This window comes from Rhincodon typus, chromosome 31 (assembly GCF_021869965.1).
Source record: "Rhincodon typus isolate 14 chromosome 31, sRhiTyp1.1, whole genome shotgun sequence".
Lineage (NCBI taxonomy): Eukaryota > Metazoa > Chordata > Chondrichthyes > Orectolobiformes > Rhincodontidae > Rhincodon > Rhincodon typus.
In genome coordinates, this window is record NC_063362.1 from 95568 (window position 1) to 114127 (window position 18560).

The 18560-nt window shown below is 42.9% G+C and overlaps 1 protein-coding gene across 1 annotated transcript in view; it reads right to left on the minus strand.

The window, feature by feature from the left end:
- LOC109924175 (ATP-dependent RNA helicase DDX19A) overlaps window positions 1–18560 on the minus strand; it is a 79639-nt gene that overhangs the window by 41003 nt on the left and 20076 nt on the right. The window contains exon 4 of the mRNA XM_048614999.1: window positions 8089–8224. Within this exon, the coding sequence (XP_048470956.1) occupies window positions 8089–8224 (136 nt within the window). The remainder of the gene's footprint in view (window positions 1–8088; window positions 8225–18560) is intronic.

An 18560-nucleotide genomic window follows, 5' to 3' on the forward strand; every position in this document is an offset into this window, starting at 1 on the left:
GGCCTCACCAGCACCTTGTACAGCTGCAACATAACCTCTCTGCTTTTTATTTCAATCCCTTTAGCAATGCAGGACAAAATTCCATTTGCCTTCCTAATTACTTGTTGTACCTGCAGACCTACTTTCTGTGATTCATGCACAAGGACACCCAGGTCCCTCTGCATAGCAGCATGCTGCAGCTTTTTACCATTCAAGTAATAATCCTTTTTACTATTACTCCTACCAAAATGTATGACTTCACATTTATTTACATTGTATTCCATCTGCCAGACCTATGCCCACTCACTCAATGTATCTATGTCATGCACGTTGTCAAATGGAATAGGAGTGCTGAACAGAATATAAATGGAGAAAAGCTGCAGCACGGATGGACTGGGGTCCATGTGCAAAAATCACAAAAAGGTGCCATTCAAATTCAGTGGGCTATAGGAAAGACAAATGTACTGATGGTCATTATATTCAAAGGAAATGGAGTATGAAAATAGGAAGATCATGCTAAATCTATAAGAGGAACTAGTCAGACCATACCTGGAATACCGTGAACATTTCTGGTCTCTCTAAGAACAGAAACATGACACTGGAGGCTGTCCGGAGAAGGTTCAATAGGTCAATTCTGGGAATGGAAGGACTGTCTAATTGGGAGAAGTTGAGTAGTTTGGACTTGGAGTTTGCTGAATGAGGGGAAACCTTATTGATGCACAAGATTCTTAGGGTGCTTATCAGAGTAGATGCTGAGAGGTTGTTTCCTTCGTGGAAGAGTCTAGGAGCAGAGGGCATAGTCTCAGAGGACAGTCAATCTATGGAATTCTTTACAGCAGAGGGCTGTTCAGGCTAGTTTGTTAAGTATATTCAAAGCTGAGATAGGCATTTTCAAATCAACAAGGGAATCAAACGTTGTGGGGATAAGGCAAGAACAGTGGAGTTGAGGTTTATAAAATCAGCCTTTATCTCAAGGAATGACAGAGCAGGTTAGATAGGTCTCATGGCTACTTCATTTCCTACATCAAACCTCTTCAATGTTGAGGAGGTAGAACAGAGAGTATGAATACACTTTACTGATTGGAGAAATAGAAATTATAGAGTTATAGATCAGTCGTGATTTAATATAATTATGTGGGTGTCTAAAACTAGGGGCATTCAGAAATACTTAGAAAAATGCTGATTCACAAATTGGGCAATGACTAATGCTTTGGAAACACAGCCATGGAACTTAAAAACTCGGTCTTCATAAAAGAAAAAGCTCAGCACATCTTTCCTAATTTGTCTAGAAAATATCACGGCAGTAAAGAAATAAGATAACCATTTTGTCAACGCTGCTGCAAAAAAATTCAATTAATTTTCTTTCACCACGCATAAAACAAAACAAATGATCATCCAGACCCTTGCAATGCAATGACGTTGACACTTGTTGGACATGTATCCAAAAGATAACGATGCTAACAACTTCCATGAGAAACAGATGCAAAAATAATACAAAACAAAGAACTGCAGATGCTGGAAATCAGACAAAACCAGAAATAGCTGAAGGAACTCAACAATGCGGCCAGACCTATTGAGTTTCTCCAGCAATTCCTGTTTACGTTGCAAATATAATCTGTTACCTCAAGTTTCAGACAAGAGAGACATGATAATAACTCCATCAGTTTAAACGGGGGTTATAAAGTTTAACACTTTGAAGCCATTTGATAATAGCTTAGAACTGTTTACTTACATTTACAATTTACTTATCTGCAAGAAACCGTTGTTCTACTTAAGTACATGAAGTTTTCTGTTCACTTGATTCAAACAGATAAATGGGCAGAGATAAATACAGGAAATTGGGATTTTTTTTTAAACAAAAATCTATCAAGGTTTCTTAAAGATAATTAGGGGATTATCAAAGCAAAAAATTATTCAATAAAGCAGCAATATTCGGTTAACATACAATCGGTAAAATAGATGCATAAACAATTATTCATTTAAATATCCCTAAAACACACGCAAATACACACTTCAAGAGAAGAGAGCTGTACCACTCCCCAGTTCCACTTCATCTTCCAGCTCACTTGACATGCTAAGAAACTTTTTTACCTTTCAGGCATCGAGACACACAAGATACAACAACTTAGCGATCCCATGGTCCTCCAGATCCTCCTCTCCTCCTCCCCTTCCCCAACCCTACATCCTGTTGTGCATTCATTATCCCTTGTGTCCTCCTTTTCTCCGATACTGAATGTTCTGTAGCAGCAAAGGTATCAATTTTATCCTTCTGTGCCCCCAACTTAATAAGTTTCAGGTACGACATGTCATTGACCTCTCCCTAAGCTCCCTTCGCCTTCATGCCCATTTCTTTGGATCAGAGTCCTCTCCCCATCCCACAGACCCCTTTGCCCACCTCCAACACTCTCCCTCCACCTGGACCCCTTCCTCTGGCCTTTTACCTGCACTCAATCTGTTCATTGAGAACTCTCGACGTGACATTGGTCACTTCAATTTCTCTGCCCGCTCCCACCTCAGCCACCCATTCCAAACTACCCTCCCAAAATCTGACTGTACTCCATGTTCTCAGATCCACCCATGACTTTGTAATTAAGCCTGCCAATAAGAGCAATGCTGTTGTAATATGGTAGACTGACCTCCACATTGCAGAAGCTAAGCCCCAACTCTCAGATACCTCCTATCTTCATCTGGTCCATGAACCCACGATAGATCATCATGCCATTGTGTCTACCATGGTCGAAATCATTTCATCTGATGATCTCCCTAATATTGCCTCCAAGCTGATAGTTCCCCAAACCCTCACAGCTTGCTTTCACCTCCTTCCCAAAATTCACAAACAGGACTGCCCGGGCAGACCCATTGGGGCAGGTGCAGGCAGAAACTTAGAACTTATCTCTTCCTGGTTGACTTGGTCTTTTCTCCCCAGTCCAGTCCCTGTCCACTTACATCTGCGATTCCTCTGACGCTTCAGAATTTCCAAATCATGGGTTCCAGCTGCCTCCTCTTTACCACGGACAAGCAATCCCTTCACACACCCACCCCCCACCAGGATTATCTTACAGCTCTCATTCTTCCTGGAACAAAAGGCCTGAACCATCTCCAGCCTCATCCGCCTGGCTGAGCTCCTCCTCACTCTTAACTTCTCTCACTTTCTTCAGATCAGAGGGGTGGCCATGGGCACCCATGAGCCCCATTATGCCTGTTGGTTTGTGGGGTATGTGGAACATTCCTTATTCCAGTCCTATTCTGGACCCCACACACAATTTTTTCTCCATTATATCAACGATATCATTGCTGCTGCTTCCCTCTCTCGTCCGGAATTGGAAAAGTTCATTAATTTTGCTTCCAATTTCCATCCTGCTCTCACCTTCACCTAGTCCATGTCTGACTCCTCTGTTCCCTTCCTCAACATCCGTTTCCATTTCTGGGGATAGACTGGCCACTAATATCCACTATAAACCCACCAACTATACATCTTCATACCCCACTTCTTGTAAAGACTATTTTATTCTCCTAGCTCCTTCGCCTCCATCACATATGTTCCGATGATTCCAACTTCGACAAGGGAGCCTCCAAAATGTCCACCTTCTTCCTCAATAGAGGAGTCCCCAGCACCATCATCGACAGGGCCCCGAGCTGGGTCCAATCCATCTCCCGCACTTCTGCCCTCACCCCCTTCTTCCCTCCCACAAGAGCAATATGGTCCCCCTTTATCCTTACCTTCCAACCCATCAGCATCCTCATCCAGAGGATCATTAGCTGCCAATTCTGCCACCTCTAGACACTTATACCTCTCCCCTCCCTTGTCAGCCTTCCACAGTGGCTGTTCCCTCCGGAACACCCTGGTCCACTCCTGTTTCACTCCCAATATACCCCCACCCCAAAGCTCCACAGCACTTTCCGCTTCAGCCGCAGATGGTGTAACACCGGTCTGTTTATTTCTTCCCTTCTCAGTATCCAAGGGCCCAAACACACCTTTCAGGTGAAGCAGTGCTTTACCTGCACTTCCCCACAATCTAGTCTACTGCATTTGTTGCTCACAATGTGGTCTCCTCTACACTGGGGAACTGGAGCAAAGGCTGGGTGACCACGTAGCACAACACTTTTTTTTTTTTTTTGCAAACAGAACACAAAAGCCTAGCCTCCAGTTGCCTGCCACTTCACGCCACCACCCTGTTCCCTGGCCAACATCTTTCTCAGGCTTCCTGAAGTGCAGAAAATGAGCTCGAGGACCCTACGGCCTTCTGGACTTTATAATGAGTTCAATAACTTTAGGTCTCGAGCTCTCCCACGTGCTTATCCCAAGTCCCACAGACCAGGGTTTGTTATGACAGTCTGCTATTACACACAACCCACTGTCAGCCACTAAAAGTACCCATTAACAGCTATTTAGCCTCCTAGCCAGATCTTTATTCACTCCTTTGTCCAACTGCTCTTCGGGCTCTATCCTCGCCTATCATTTACTCCTTACCACTTCCCCCCCTACCCTATGTTTTGCATATAAACCAACATTTTCCCAGTTACCATCAGATCGGAGGAAGGGTCACTTGACCCAAAAACACTAACACCAAATTTCCCTCTACAGAAGCTGCCAGGCCTGAACTTCCCAGCAATTTCTGTCTTTGATTTCAAGAGAAAAGTTAATCTGCAAAAACTGGCTTTCTGGGAAAAGAAAACATTGATCAATTGGACACTTTTAAGGGTAAAGGATGTTCGGATCTGTTGGTCTGGAGATTGACACATGGTTAAGTCATGAAGAAAGTTAAAGGATTATGACCGAGTGGCAGAGAAGGAACAGCAATACATTTCCAAGTCAGGATGCTGTCCAGCATTTGAGTGGAACTTGTAGGGAAGTGGCTTCCCCAAGTATCTACAGCTAGTCCTTGTAGATCCTGGTGGTTGTGGACTTGGAAGGTGCTGTCTAAGGAGCACTGGTGAATTACTACAGTGCATATTGTACTGGTATACACTGCTACTACAAGATGGTGGTGGAAAGTGTCACAGTTTGCAGATAAAGTTTGCCCATCAAGCAGAGTCTCTCCTGGATGATATCAAGCTCTTACTGTGTTGTTTGACCTGTACTCATCCAGGCAGACAGGAAGCATTCTATCATGCTCCTGTCTTGTGCCCTGTACATGGTGGATAGGCTCTGGGGAGTCAGGTGGTGAGTTATTCATTCCAGGATTCAGAGTCTCTGGCCTGTTCTTAAAGCCACAATATTTAATTGGTTAGCCCAATTCAGTTTCAAGATAATGGCAAGTCTACAGAGGGGATAGTAATGTTTTTCAATGTCAAGGGGGCATTAGATTCTTTGTTGGACATTTGGCTTTTAGGTGGTGCAAATGTTATTTGCCATTTGGCAACCTAAGCCTTTGTATTGTCCAGAAATTGCTGAATTTGGATACAAATTGCTTCAGTGTCTGGGGATTCATGAATGACACTGGACATTGCACACTCATCTGTGAACATCCCAATCTCTAACCTTATGATGTGGAGGCGGTGTTGGACTGGGGTAGACAAGGTCAGGAGTCACACATCATCAGGTTATGGCCCAACAGGTTTATTTGAAATCAGAAGCTTTCGGAGTGCTGCTGCTTCATCAGGTGAACATTTTCACCTGAAGTAGCAGCACTCCGAAAGCTTCGGATTTCAGATAAACCCGTTGGACCATAACCTGATGTGTGACTTCCGACCTTACGACGGAGCCAAGGTGATCAATGGAGTAGCCGAAAACTGTTGGGCTGAGAACCTCCTGCAGAGATCTCCTGAAGAGGATATTACAGGCCAATAACTACAACTATCTTCCTCTATTTTTGCCAGGACTCTTAAAAGTGGAATTGAGTAGAGTGGATGTCAAGAGCTGTCAAATTACCTCACCTCTGGAATTCAGCTCTTTCATCCATGTTTGAACCAAGGCTGTAATGAGGTCAGGAGCTCAATGGCTCCAGTAGAATATAGATTCAGGATCACGAAGCAAGTTATTGCTAAACAAGTGCAGCTTAGCATTAATATTGACCTCTTCCATTGCTTAATGACTGATTGGCCTACTCTTGCTCTGAATTCCTTTGGTTTCTAAATATTGCTGGAATGTTGTCAGAGCCAATAACCTTTAATGCCTTCAGCCATTTCTTTCTGAAGACTAGCATCTATGATGCTAGGGATCTCTGGAGCTGAGGTGGATCATCTACTTGATGTTTCTGGCTGAAGGTTCTTACAAACGCTGCAGCCTTACCTTTTGCATTAATGTGCTGTGTTATTCCATTATGGAGAATGAGGATAATTGTGGAGCCCACTCCTCCTATTAGCTGTTTAACTGTCCAACACCACTCATGACTGGATGCAGTGGGGCTGCAAAGCTTAAATCTGATCTACTGGTTATGGAATCGCTTAGCACCGTCTACATGTTTCTTCTTATGCTGTTTTACATTCAAGTGTTCTAGCTTCAAATTTACCAATGCTTGCTGCTGAGACAAAATAAACAATAACTTTCACTAGAGAAAAAAATTAGGGAAATTAATGGCTGCTGCGTAACTCCACTAGTCACCACTGCCATCCTGAAAAAGACTTCTTTATCCCTATTCTCTGCCTTCTGCCAGTCAGCCAATCCTCTTTCAACGCCAGCACCTCGCCCCTCATCTCACTGGTTCTTATTTTATTTAGCAGCCTCCTATGTGTCAGCTTGCTCAAGGCCTTCTGGAAATCCAAACAGATCACATCCAGTGGCTCTATTTTGTCTAACTTGCTTGTTACCTCCTCAAAGAATTCTAACAAATTTGTCATGCATGATCTCTCCTTGACAAACTGTGCTGACTCACTATGCACTTTCACCATACACTTCCAAGTACTCTGCAATCTCATTCTTAATATTGCACTTTAAAATCTTACCAATGACGGAGGTCAGATTAACCAGCCTTTGGTTCCTATTTCTGCCTCTCGCTCTTTTTAAACAGGAGTGTTAGATTAGCCATTTTCCAGTCCTCTAGGCCCCTCCCCGACGTCAGTGATTCCTGAAAGATCACCAATGCCTCTAATCTCCTCAGCTATCTCATTCAGAACAGAGGTACAGTACATTTGGTCCTGGTGACTTATCTGCCTTTAGACCATTCAGCTTCTTCAGCACATCCTCCTCAGTGCTGGCTACCTCACTCATCTCTGCCTCCTGACTCGAAGTCCTGGTATGCTGCTAGCATCTTCTACTGTGAAATCTGATGTAAAGAACAAAAGGAACTATGGCCTGAATAGAATACAGTTTATGGCAGAAAGGAGCTTTGCCTGTGGGTTTTTATTTTTCCTAAAAAGTCATGAAGACTTTTGGTATTTGGGTGGGAGATGAGGTGGTATTTAAAATTGGACAAACAAATCAAGATATTATGCAGTGTCATTTAGAAAATGGATAACATGTCCTTCAGTCCTAAAAACATTTTCTTATTTAGTTTTAGTGGTCCATTTACCTACAACCAAATCAAAAGGATTAAAATCAAATCAAATCATTAGATGAGCCCTGCAAGGCAAACGAAAGAAATTCCAGACCTTTGTCTAAACGACAAAGATATTTATGACACTATGTTCTGATCAGTGTTTTGAAGGTTTGGTGGAACCTTTCTGAAGCTCCAGTCAGTGGATAGCAGGCTGAAGACTGAGTTACATGCAGACTACAACTTGAATAGTTTAAACAGAAAATTAGAACCTTCATCCAATTGGATCACCATCAGTAATTCATATTAAGTGAAGAACTGGATTAACTTTTCTTCCACTGTACTTGCAGTGATTGTTCTTAAAACAGTGGAGCCCAAGAACTGATCAGGCATATCCATGAAGTTTTCACTTCTAGTAAAGGTTGCACACAATCCACCAGAACACTACTAAAATGAACACAGAACAGTAGAGCACAGATACCACTCTAGGCATGTCTACAAAACTTGAAATAAAATTTATTCACAATCCTTCAAACCTTGCATCCTCCAAGCAATACTAAACAAAACATTTTTATAACAGTATATAGGGAGTTTTTGGTGAATTTAAGCTACATATTGATATTTATATCTGGAATAGACTGCACTGGCCGAACAGAATCCTAAACAATAATATAAAAGAGAAAAAAATGCTTACAAATGCAGCTCTTCAAAGGACTTCACAGAGTACAGAGGGGAATTTGGATCTCTCTGGAGTACTTCAACTTGATGTGTCGATTGAACCAGATTACTGCGGATTAGCTTATTCAATAGAGACTGGGCAGCCTTATCCTCTACAGAAATAAAAATATACCCGTCACTATACAGTCAACATGGAGCATAATTACTACAAGAGTTAATCCTTTCTCACATCAAAAAAGAAACTGAAAGCTTGAGCACAGTTTTCTAAACACTATGGGAAATATACCTACAAATGAGTGGCTTACTTGCTCAGTTAAATTTCAACCAAAATGCTGACAGCTTGGAGTCACATGAAGACCAGAACGGTTAAATATAACAGATTCTCTCCCCGAACGGAGATGACTGTCATAAAAATCCATTTGCTTCAATCTGGTAGCTTCATAATTATTATTAAGGAGACCAGCATTTATTCCAGTTTTAGTGACTAATTGAATTTAAATTCCTTAATCTGTTATGCAGGGATTTCAACTCATCACCAGTCCAGGCTTCTGGATTGTTATTCCAGTAGTATTACCACTGCTACTGTCCATGAACACTGCCACAAACCTGCCTATCCCAGTGATGAGTTGAATGCACACCAAAAATCAATTGCCGATCTTTTTCTTAATCCATCAGAACATTTGTATTTACATAAAACATTGTTTAAATCTCTGCTTTTGCAGTGCAACATGAGCTAACAATCTAGATTTTTACAAGCGTCAGGAAACCGCAGAATGCTTCTGGAGGTGTCTGAAATAAATGTTGAGGTAGTAAAATTTCCCAAAATTAGAATCACAGAAGCCCGACAGTATAAGAGGAGGTGATTCTGCACAGACCCTACAAACAGCATCCCACCCAAACTCCTACCCCATCCCCGTAACCCTGCACTTACAATGGCTAATCCACCTAGAATACACATCCCTGAACATTGTGGACAACTCAGCATGGCCTAACCTGCTCACCTCTGGACTATGGGAGGAAACTGGAGCATTCGTTGGAAACCTACACAGACATGGGGAGAACAAGCAAACCCCACACAGGCAGTCACCCGAGCCTGGAATTGAACCTGGGTCCCTGGCGCCGAGAGGCAGCAGTGCTAACCAATGAGCCACTGTATTGCCCAAAATTATCCTACAGACAACAACATTCCCTCATTTTGCAGAAAAGGACAGAAGTATAATGTCTTTAATGACTCACGTAAGAACATTACAAGAAAACTGAACGGGATTTGGCTGCAATATCCTCAGTACAAAATTTATTAACACTCGAAGCTCACCCATCTGCTGAGATATTGGAAAACATCAGCGCATGTGGAACTATACCCCATTTTCCATAGTAATGGAGAAAATGAAGGGAGAGAAAAATAGAGAACATGCATCACGCAGCTATGATGTTCTCAAGGGTCACTGGACTCAAAACATTGCCTCTGCTTTCTCACCATAGATACTTATATGGAGTTTCTACAGAAATTTCTGTTTTTGTTTAAACTTTGTTGGCCAAATGGTTGGTTTGCGTTACAGAGTGAGAACCACAGGTTCAATTCGTGCAACGGCTGAGGTTACTATGAAGGTCTGCCTCCTCCGTCTTGCCTGAGACGACGTGACCCTCAGGTTAAACTGATGGCTAATCATCTTTCTCCAATGTCAGCGCAACTCTATAGTTCTCTGCGACTATAGCAAATTTACCATTTGTTTCAATATTTATCCATCTCTTTTATACTTGCATTACTGCTTCACAAACAATGATTGCATACCAATCTTGCACAAAAAGGTATATTGAGCTATACCGAAATAAGGACAAGTACAAGTACAAGTACAATGTTTGCTTGCTGCTCCATGGAATTAAACATGCCACCAAAGATGAAATTCCACATTTGCAGACTGATCAATAAAACTTTTAAAGCATTACCATATGGAGATGAATTCCCATTGATAAATATGTAAAGTGAAGATAGCTATTCAGAAAAATCTCTGAAATTGAGCTGATGCAGCAAAGTCTGCTCAGAGAAATACTCCAGAATCATTGCGACTTTTAATGCCAATGATGTCAATAATGCATGCATTTCAAGATTATTCCAAACAATGTTTCTTTATGTATTAATAGGAGTATTTCTATGCATTTTAATTACTGTGAAAAAGGAAGGGAGTAGAATGATGATTAGAGCATGGTAGGAACGAACAAAGCATGAAAACTTTTTAAAAAGTGCACCAAATATAAGGTTAAAAATTATCAGAGAAGTAATAAGACAGAAGTAAAGGCTCTTCATTTGAACCCATGCAGCATTTGTAACAATACACAAATTGACAGCGCAAGTAGAAACAAATGCGCCTAATCTAGCAGCCATTACAGACAAAGCTACATGAGGACAAAGGACACATTTCACTTAGGAAGGATATGAAGCTAGAAAAAAAATGATGGAAAGGAGCACTGTTAATTAAGGCAGACATTCAGGATTCCCAAAATGCACTCAACATAGAACATAGAACATTACAGCGCAGTACAGGCCCTTCGGCCCTCGATGTTGCGCTGACCTGTGAAACCAATCTGAAGCCCATCTAACCTAAACTATTCCATTATCATCCATATGTTTATCCAATGACCATTTAAATGCCCTTAAAGTGGGCGAGTCTACTATTTTTGCAGGCAGGGCATTCCACGCCCTTACTACTCTCTGAGTAAAGAACCTACCTCTGACATCTGTCCTATATCTATCACCCCTCAATTTAAAGCTATCTGCCCTCATGCTCGCCATCACCATCTGAGGAAAAAGGCTCCCACTGTCCACCCTATCTAATCCTCTGATCATCTTGTATGTCTCTATCAAGTCACCTCTTAACCTTCTTCTCTCTAACGAAAACAGCCTCAAGACCCTCAGCCTTTCCTCATAAGACCTTCCCTCCATACCAGGCAACATCCTGGTAAATCTCCTCTGCACCCTTTCCAATGTTTCCACATCCTTCCTATAATGCGGTGACCAGAACTGTACGCAATACTCCAAGTGCGGCCGCACCAGAGTTTTGTACAGCTGCAACATGACCTCATGGCTCCGAAACTCAATCCCTCTACCAATAAAACCTAACATACTGTACGCCTTCTTAACAATGCTATCAACCTGGGTGGCAACTTTCAGTGATCTATGCACATGGACACCGAGATCTTTCTGCTTATCCACACTACCAAGAATCTTACCATTAGCCCAGGACTCTGTATTCCTGTTATTCCTTCCAAAGTGAATCACCTCACACTTTTCCGCATTAAACTCCATTTGCCACCTCTCAGCCCAGCTCTGCAGCTTATCTATGTCCCTCTGTAACCTGCAACATCCTTCCGCACTATCCACAACTCCACCAACTTTGATGTCATCCGCAAATTTACTAACCCATCCTTCTATGCCCTCATCCAGGTCATTTATAAAAATGACAAACAGCAGTGGCCCCAAAACAGATCCTTGAGGTACACCACTAGTAACTGAACTCCAGGATGAACATTTCCCATCAACCACCACCCTCTGTCTTCTTACAGCTAGCCAATTTCTGATCCAAACCGCTAAATCACCCTCAATCCCATGCCTCCGTATTTTCTGCAATAGCCTACCATGGGGAACCTTATCAAACGCTTTACTGAAATCCAAATACACCACATCAACCGCTTTACCCTCATCCACCTGTTTGGTCACCTTCTCAAAGAACTCAATAAGGTTTGTGAGGCACGACCTACCCTTCACAAAACCGTGTTGACTATCCCTAATCAAATTATTCCTTTCTAGATGATTATAAATCCTATCTCTTATAATCCTTTCCAACACTTTACCCACAACCGAAGTAAGGTTCACTGGTCTATAATTACCAGGGTTGTCTCTACTCCCCTTCTTGAACAAGGGGACAACATTTGCTAGTCTCCAGTCTTCTGGCACTATTCCTGAAGACAATGACGACAAAGATCAAAGCCAAAGGCTCTGCAATCTCCTCTCTAGCTTCCCAGAGAATCCTAGGATAAATCCCATCCGGCCCAGGGGACTTATCTATTTTCACACCTTTCAGAATTGCTAACACCTCCTCCTTATGAACCTCAATCCCATCTCGTCTATTAGACTGTATCTCAGTATTCTCCTCGACTACATTGTCTTTTTCCTGTGTGAATACTGACGAAAAATATTCATTTAGCACCTCTCCTATCTCTTCGGACTCCACGCACAACTTCCCACTACTGTCCTTGACCGGCCCCAATCTTACTCTAGTGATTCTTTTATTCCTGACATACCTATAGAAAGCTTTAGGGTTTTCCTTGATCCTACCTGCTAAAGACTTCTCATGTCCCCTCCTGGCTCTTCTTAGCTCTCTCTTTAGGTCCTTCCTGGCTAACTTGTAACTCTCAAGCACCCTAACTGAGCCTTCACGCCTCAGCTCTACATAAGCCACCTTCTTAAGGTGCCACATAAATAGTAACTCCAGAAAATAAAAGCTCATGCGTAGGAGATAAATACTAACATGGGCAGATTTGGCTAATCTGAATTACAGATGGTGCACATAAATATGTTACATTCAGGCTCGCAGGATATGACAAATGGTACGCCACAGGAATCAGTTTTAGGTTCTCAACTTTTCAATTTATATAAATGACTTGGATGATGAGACCAAAAGGTGTAAGTGGTAAATTTGCTGACAAAAGATAGGAAGGAATGCAAGTTGTGAAGTAAACAAAGACAGGTGGATAAAAGTTTGGTAGGTGGTATACGTTTCAACGAGATCACCTCTCATACTTCTAAACGCTAGTGTGTCGAATCCAAACTTGTTTAGCCTTTGCTCATAAGACAATCCCTCCATACGAAGGATAACTGTAGTGAACCTTCTCTGAACTGCCTCTAATTAAACATCTTTCCTTAAATAAGGGGACCACAACTGGAATGACTGTAGGACTGAAGCATAAAGGGTGAGGGATGGCCTGACACACAATTCAAAGTTATCGCGCAGGTACAGTAAGTGATTAAGAACTGTAATTTTCTTGCAAGGGGAATGGAGTATAGAAAAGGATGTTTTGCAACAGTTGGAAAAAAATTCGCAAGCACCCATGTGGAGTACTATCCACAGTTTTGGTCTCCTTATTCAAGAAAAGGATACAAATGTATTCAAAATAGTTCAGGGCAGGTTCAGTTGACTAACATGGGGATGGGGATGGGGCGAGAGGGTTGTTATCTTATGAGGAAACATTGAACAGGCTGGACCTGTACCTGTCATAATTTAGAATAAGAGGGTCATCTCCATTCGGTCCACAGCAAAGACATCTGCGGCAAATATGTGACATCTGAGCAGCTTTGGTTCAGTCCATTATGAACTGGAGCTGAACTACAAACACTGCAATGCAGAGGGAGGAAGCAATCACACCTCGAGTTGGATAATCTGATTTGGTCAGTGTTCAGGGGCAGGAGTGAGAGACTGCAAGAGCAGGAGTCTCAGCCTTTGTAACTGTCCAACAGAGGGGTTTGTGGTGGATGGGGTAAGGGAAGATATGATTTAGTGGATCATGATATCATCATACAGGAAGCCTTTCAAAGTTGGGGTGTAATAATGAATGCAGTGGGACAATGTACAGAGGGGCATTGACACTGCTGTCTGTAGCGAACACCATACACCCAGATAACTATGTTGCCTGCCCTTTGCTTATGTCCTTTAGGACCCAACCAGCTCAATCAGTAGTGCTGCTGTTAAGCCACTCAGTGATAGGCATTGAAATCCCTCTCCCAGACTAAATCGTGCACCCTTGCCAGCCTCCGTTTCCTCCAAGCGTTGTTCAACATGGAGTACTGATTCTTCACTCAAGGACGGACAGTACTTGGTATGCAGCAGGACGTTTCCTTGCCTGTAATTAACCTCACTGGGTCCAGAGTCTGAACCTTGACATTCAATGGTGTTACCATCACCAAATCCCCACTATCAACATCCTGGGGGCTTACCATTGACTAGAAACTCAACTGGACTAACCATTTAGTTGCAGTGACTTCACAAGCAGTTGGAGACTCAAAAACGTGGTGAGTATTTTGCATCCTAACTCCCCAAAGCCTATCCACCATCTACAAGGCACAAGTTCAGTGACAGAATACCTCCCACTTGCCTGGACAAATGCTTCAACACATACGACACCATCCATGATAAAGCAACCCACATGACTGGCACCATATCCATAAGCATCCACTCCCCACATCACAGAGTCAGTAGCAACAGTGTGTACTGCCTACAAGATCCTTTATTCATTCACAGGATGAGGGCGTCACTAGCTAGGCAGCATTTAGTGCCCATCCCTAATTGCCCAGAGGGCAGTTAAGAGTCAACCACATTGCTGTGGATCTGAAGTCACATGTAGGACAGACCAGGTAAAGATGGCAGTTTCCTTCCCTAAAGGACATTAGCAAACCAAATGGGTTTTTCCGACAATAGACAATGGATTCATGGTCATCATTAGGTTATTAATTCCAGATATTTTTTATTGAATTCAAATCCCACCATCTGCCATGGCGGGATGTGAACCCAGATTCCCAGAATGTTATCTGGGTCTCTGGATTAACAGTCCAGTGATAATACCACTAGGTCATTGCCTCCCCTTAAGATGCACTGCAGAAATTCAAAGCTCCTTCGACACCACCTTCCAAACCCATGACCATTCCACCTAGAAGGACAAGGGCCGTAGATACTTGGGAACATCACGACCTGCAAGTTGCTCTCCATGCCACTCACCACCGTGACTTGGAAACACATCGCTGTTCCTTCACTGTCACTGGATCAAAATCCTAGAATTCCCTCACTAAGGGCATCATGGGTCAACCTACACCACGTGGCCTGCAGCAGGTAACCACCACCTTCTCAAGGTCAACTAAGGACACACAATAAGTGCTGGCCACCTAGTAATGCCCATGTTCTACCAATGAAAAAGATAATACAGGGATGTAATTATAAATGTCCAACATAAATTTCCCATATTTATGAACGGCTGCTTTACATTGCATATCGACCCAGGTACAAAGTCTACTTGTGAATGGACTCAGGGACACAACATGTTCGCAACCTGGGGACTGCCTGTACTGTACATAGTACTCTAGATCCAGTCTCACCAATGCCCTGTACATCTGAAGTACAACTTCATTATTCTTGCATTCAATTCCACATACAATAAAATAGAACATTCTATTAGCTTTCCTGATTACTTTCTGTACCTTCTGTGATTCACACACTAGGACACCCAAATCTCTTTGCAGTTCAGCATTCAAACTTCTCACCATTTAGATAATGTGCCTCTATTCTGTAAAAACGGACAAGTTCACACTTCCTCACATTGTATTCCACTTGCCAGATCTTTCGTCAACTGACCAAATCTATCTATATCCTTTCGCAGTTTTGTGTCCTTTTCGTGACTCATTTTTCTACCTATCTTTGGGTCATCAGCAAATTTAGCAGCAACACCTCCGATTGCTTCATCCAAATCATTTGTATAAATTCTAAAGAGTCAAGGGTGCACCTCTGACCCCTGAGGCACTTGTAACATCCTGCCAACCTTAAAAAATGCTCATTTATTTCTACTCTGTATCTTCAAAGATCTTCAATAAATTAGTTGAAGATGATTTCCTTTTGATATAAGCATGTGGGCTCTGCCGGATTATCATGAACTTATCCAAGTGCCCTGTTACATCTTTAAGTCAGAGCTTCTAACATTTTCCCTACAACAGATGTTAAGCTAACTGGCCTGTAGTTTCCTGCTTTCTGCATCCCTCCTTTTTGAATAAAAAGGAATTTTCCAATCTAAACAGAACCTTCCCTGAATCTAATGCTTTTGGAAAATTAAAACCAACGCATCAACTATCTCACTAGCTACTTTTAAAAAAACACTAGAATGAAATTCATTTACTAAGTGCTACTTCACTGGTAACTGTACTCAAGGTACTCCTTCTCTTTCAAGTCCTGATTTACGGCTATTGCCGGGATGCTTCTTGTGCCCTTTTTATGAAGACTGATGCAAAATCTCTGTTCAATTCATCCGTCATCTCTCTATTCTCATTGCTAATACCCTAGATTATTTTCTACAGGATCATTACTTGTTTTGTTAACGCAAATATCTGAAGAAAGCTTTCCCAACCGTTTTTATATTTATGCCATACTTTCTCTTGTTCTTGAAGTTTTACCTATTCTTTCTTATAGTAATTCTTTGGTTTTTCCACATTCTGTCCAATCTTCTGACCTGTCGCGTATAATTCTGCAAAGAGGAGTCTCTTCGCTGAGTCTGACATGGTCTTTGACTTTAACTGACCAGGCGGCAGGTCAATTTTTAGAATTTTTATTTGTTGAAATGTACCTATTCTGCCTTCTCTGGAACATCCCCTTAAATGTTTGCCACTGCATCTGTTGACCAATCCCTTAACTTAAATTGTCAGTTCACTTTCTCTAGCTCTGCGCTCATAATCACCCTTAGTCGAATTCAAGATATAGTCTTCGGGGCAGCTCAGTGGCTAGCACTGCTGCCTCACAGCAGCAGGGACCCGGATTCGATTCCAGCCTCGGGCGACTGTGTGTGGAGATTGCACATTCTCCATATGTCTGTGTGGGTTTCCGTCGGGTGCTCTGGTTTCCTTCCACAGTCCAGGGTATGTGGACTGGGTATGTGGATTGGCTATGCTAAATTGCTCAGTGCCCAGGGATGTATAGATTAGGTGGGCTAGACAAGGGAAATGCAGGAGTAGGGGAATGGGTCTGGGCTGGGCTGCTCTTCGGAGGAGTGGTGTGGACTTGTTGGGCCGAATAGCCTGTTCCACACTGCAGGGATCCTACGAGACATACTTCTCTCCCTCAAATAGTAGGTAAAATTCTACAATATGGTCACTTTTATTATAAGGTCAGTGATTAATCTTTTTTCATCGGAAAGCTCTAGTATTGCCCGAATTTGGTAAGACTAGAATTTAAGATGCTCTGTATCAGAATGCACGTATAGCATTTGAAGCAAAATGGATGAACTGGGTACCATCTGGTAGCCATCACAGGCAAATATCTGCAGGATGACAGGGATTGGGAGCTGATTTTGAAGAGTTCAAGACATTTAGGAATGACAAGCAACTAGGAAAATATGGAGTGATGGCTCTGTTAGTTAACGATCAGCACAATACAGAGGGATGACGCAAGTTCAGGAAATCAAGATGTGGGTAGAAATGAGAAACGATAAAGTCAAGAAGTCACTTGTCCAAGGGATGCACAGACCCCTTAACAACCACACAGCATGGTGGGGCATAAAGGAAAACAATAATGAGAGCTTGCCAGAAAGGTACAGCGATAATCAGGAGGTATTTTAGTCCATGTACAGACCGGAAAAGTCAGATGGGAAAAGGTAATCTAGGTGACAAGTTCATTGAATGCCTTCAAGATTGGTTCTAGAACACGCTGTTTGAAGAAACGGAGAGAAGGCTAAACCAGACCTGGTATCAAGCAATGAGATGGGATAAATGATCTGTAATGAAGGCTCCCCTTGATAGCAATGACCATAATATGATTGAATTTTACATTCAGTTTGAGGGAGAGGGGGGTTGGTCCAAGTTTTTTTTTTAAAAAAGCTAAGATCTATTGACAGCATGAAAACAAAACTGGTTAAAGTGAATTAGCAAATTAACTTAAATGATGAGATGAACACAGCAGGCCAAGCAGCATCATAGGAGCAGAGAGGCTGACGTTTCGGGCCTAGACCCTTCATCAGAAAAGGTGGAGGGGAAGGGGGTTCCGAAATAAATAGGGAGAGAGTGGGAGGCGGATAGAGGAGAGGATAGGTGGAGAGGAAACAAACAGGTCGAAAAGGAGGGGATGGAGCCAGTAAAGGGGAGTGTAGGTAGGGAGTTAGGAAGGGGATAGGTCAGTCCAGGGAGGACGGACAGGTCAAGGGGGCGGGATGAGGTTGGTCGGTAGGAGATGGAGGTGCGGCTTGAGGTGGGATGTGGGGATAGGTGGGAGGAAGAACAGGCTAGGGAGGCAGGGACGAGCTGGACTGGTTTTGGGATGCAGTAGGGGGAGGGGAGATTTTGAAACTTGTGAAATCCACATTGATACCATTGGGCTGCAGGGTTCCCAAGCGGAATATGAGTTGCTGTTCCTGCAACCTTCAGGTGGCATCGTTGTGGCACTGCAGGAGGCCCAGGATGGACATGTCGTCTGAGGAATGGGAGGGAGAGTTGAAATGGTTTGCGACTGGGAGGTGCAGTTGTTTATTGCGAACCGAGCGTAGGTGTTCTGCAAAGCGGTCCCCGAGCCTCCGCTTGGTTTCCCCGATGTAGAGGAAGCCACAGCGGATGCAGTATACCACATTGGCAGATGTGCAGGTGAACATCTGCTTGATGTGGAAAGTCTTCTTGGGGCCTGGGATGGGGGTGAGGGAGGAGGTATGGGGGCAGGTGTAGCACTTCCTGCGGTTGCAGGGAAAAGTGCCGGG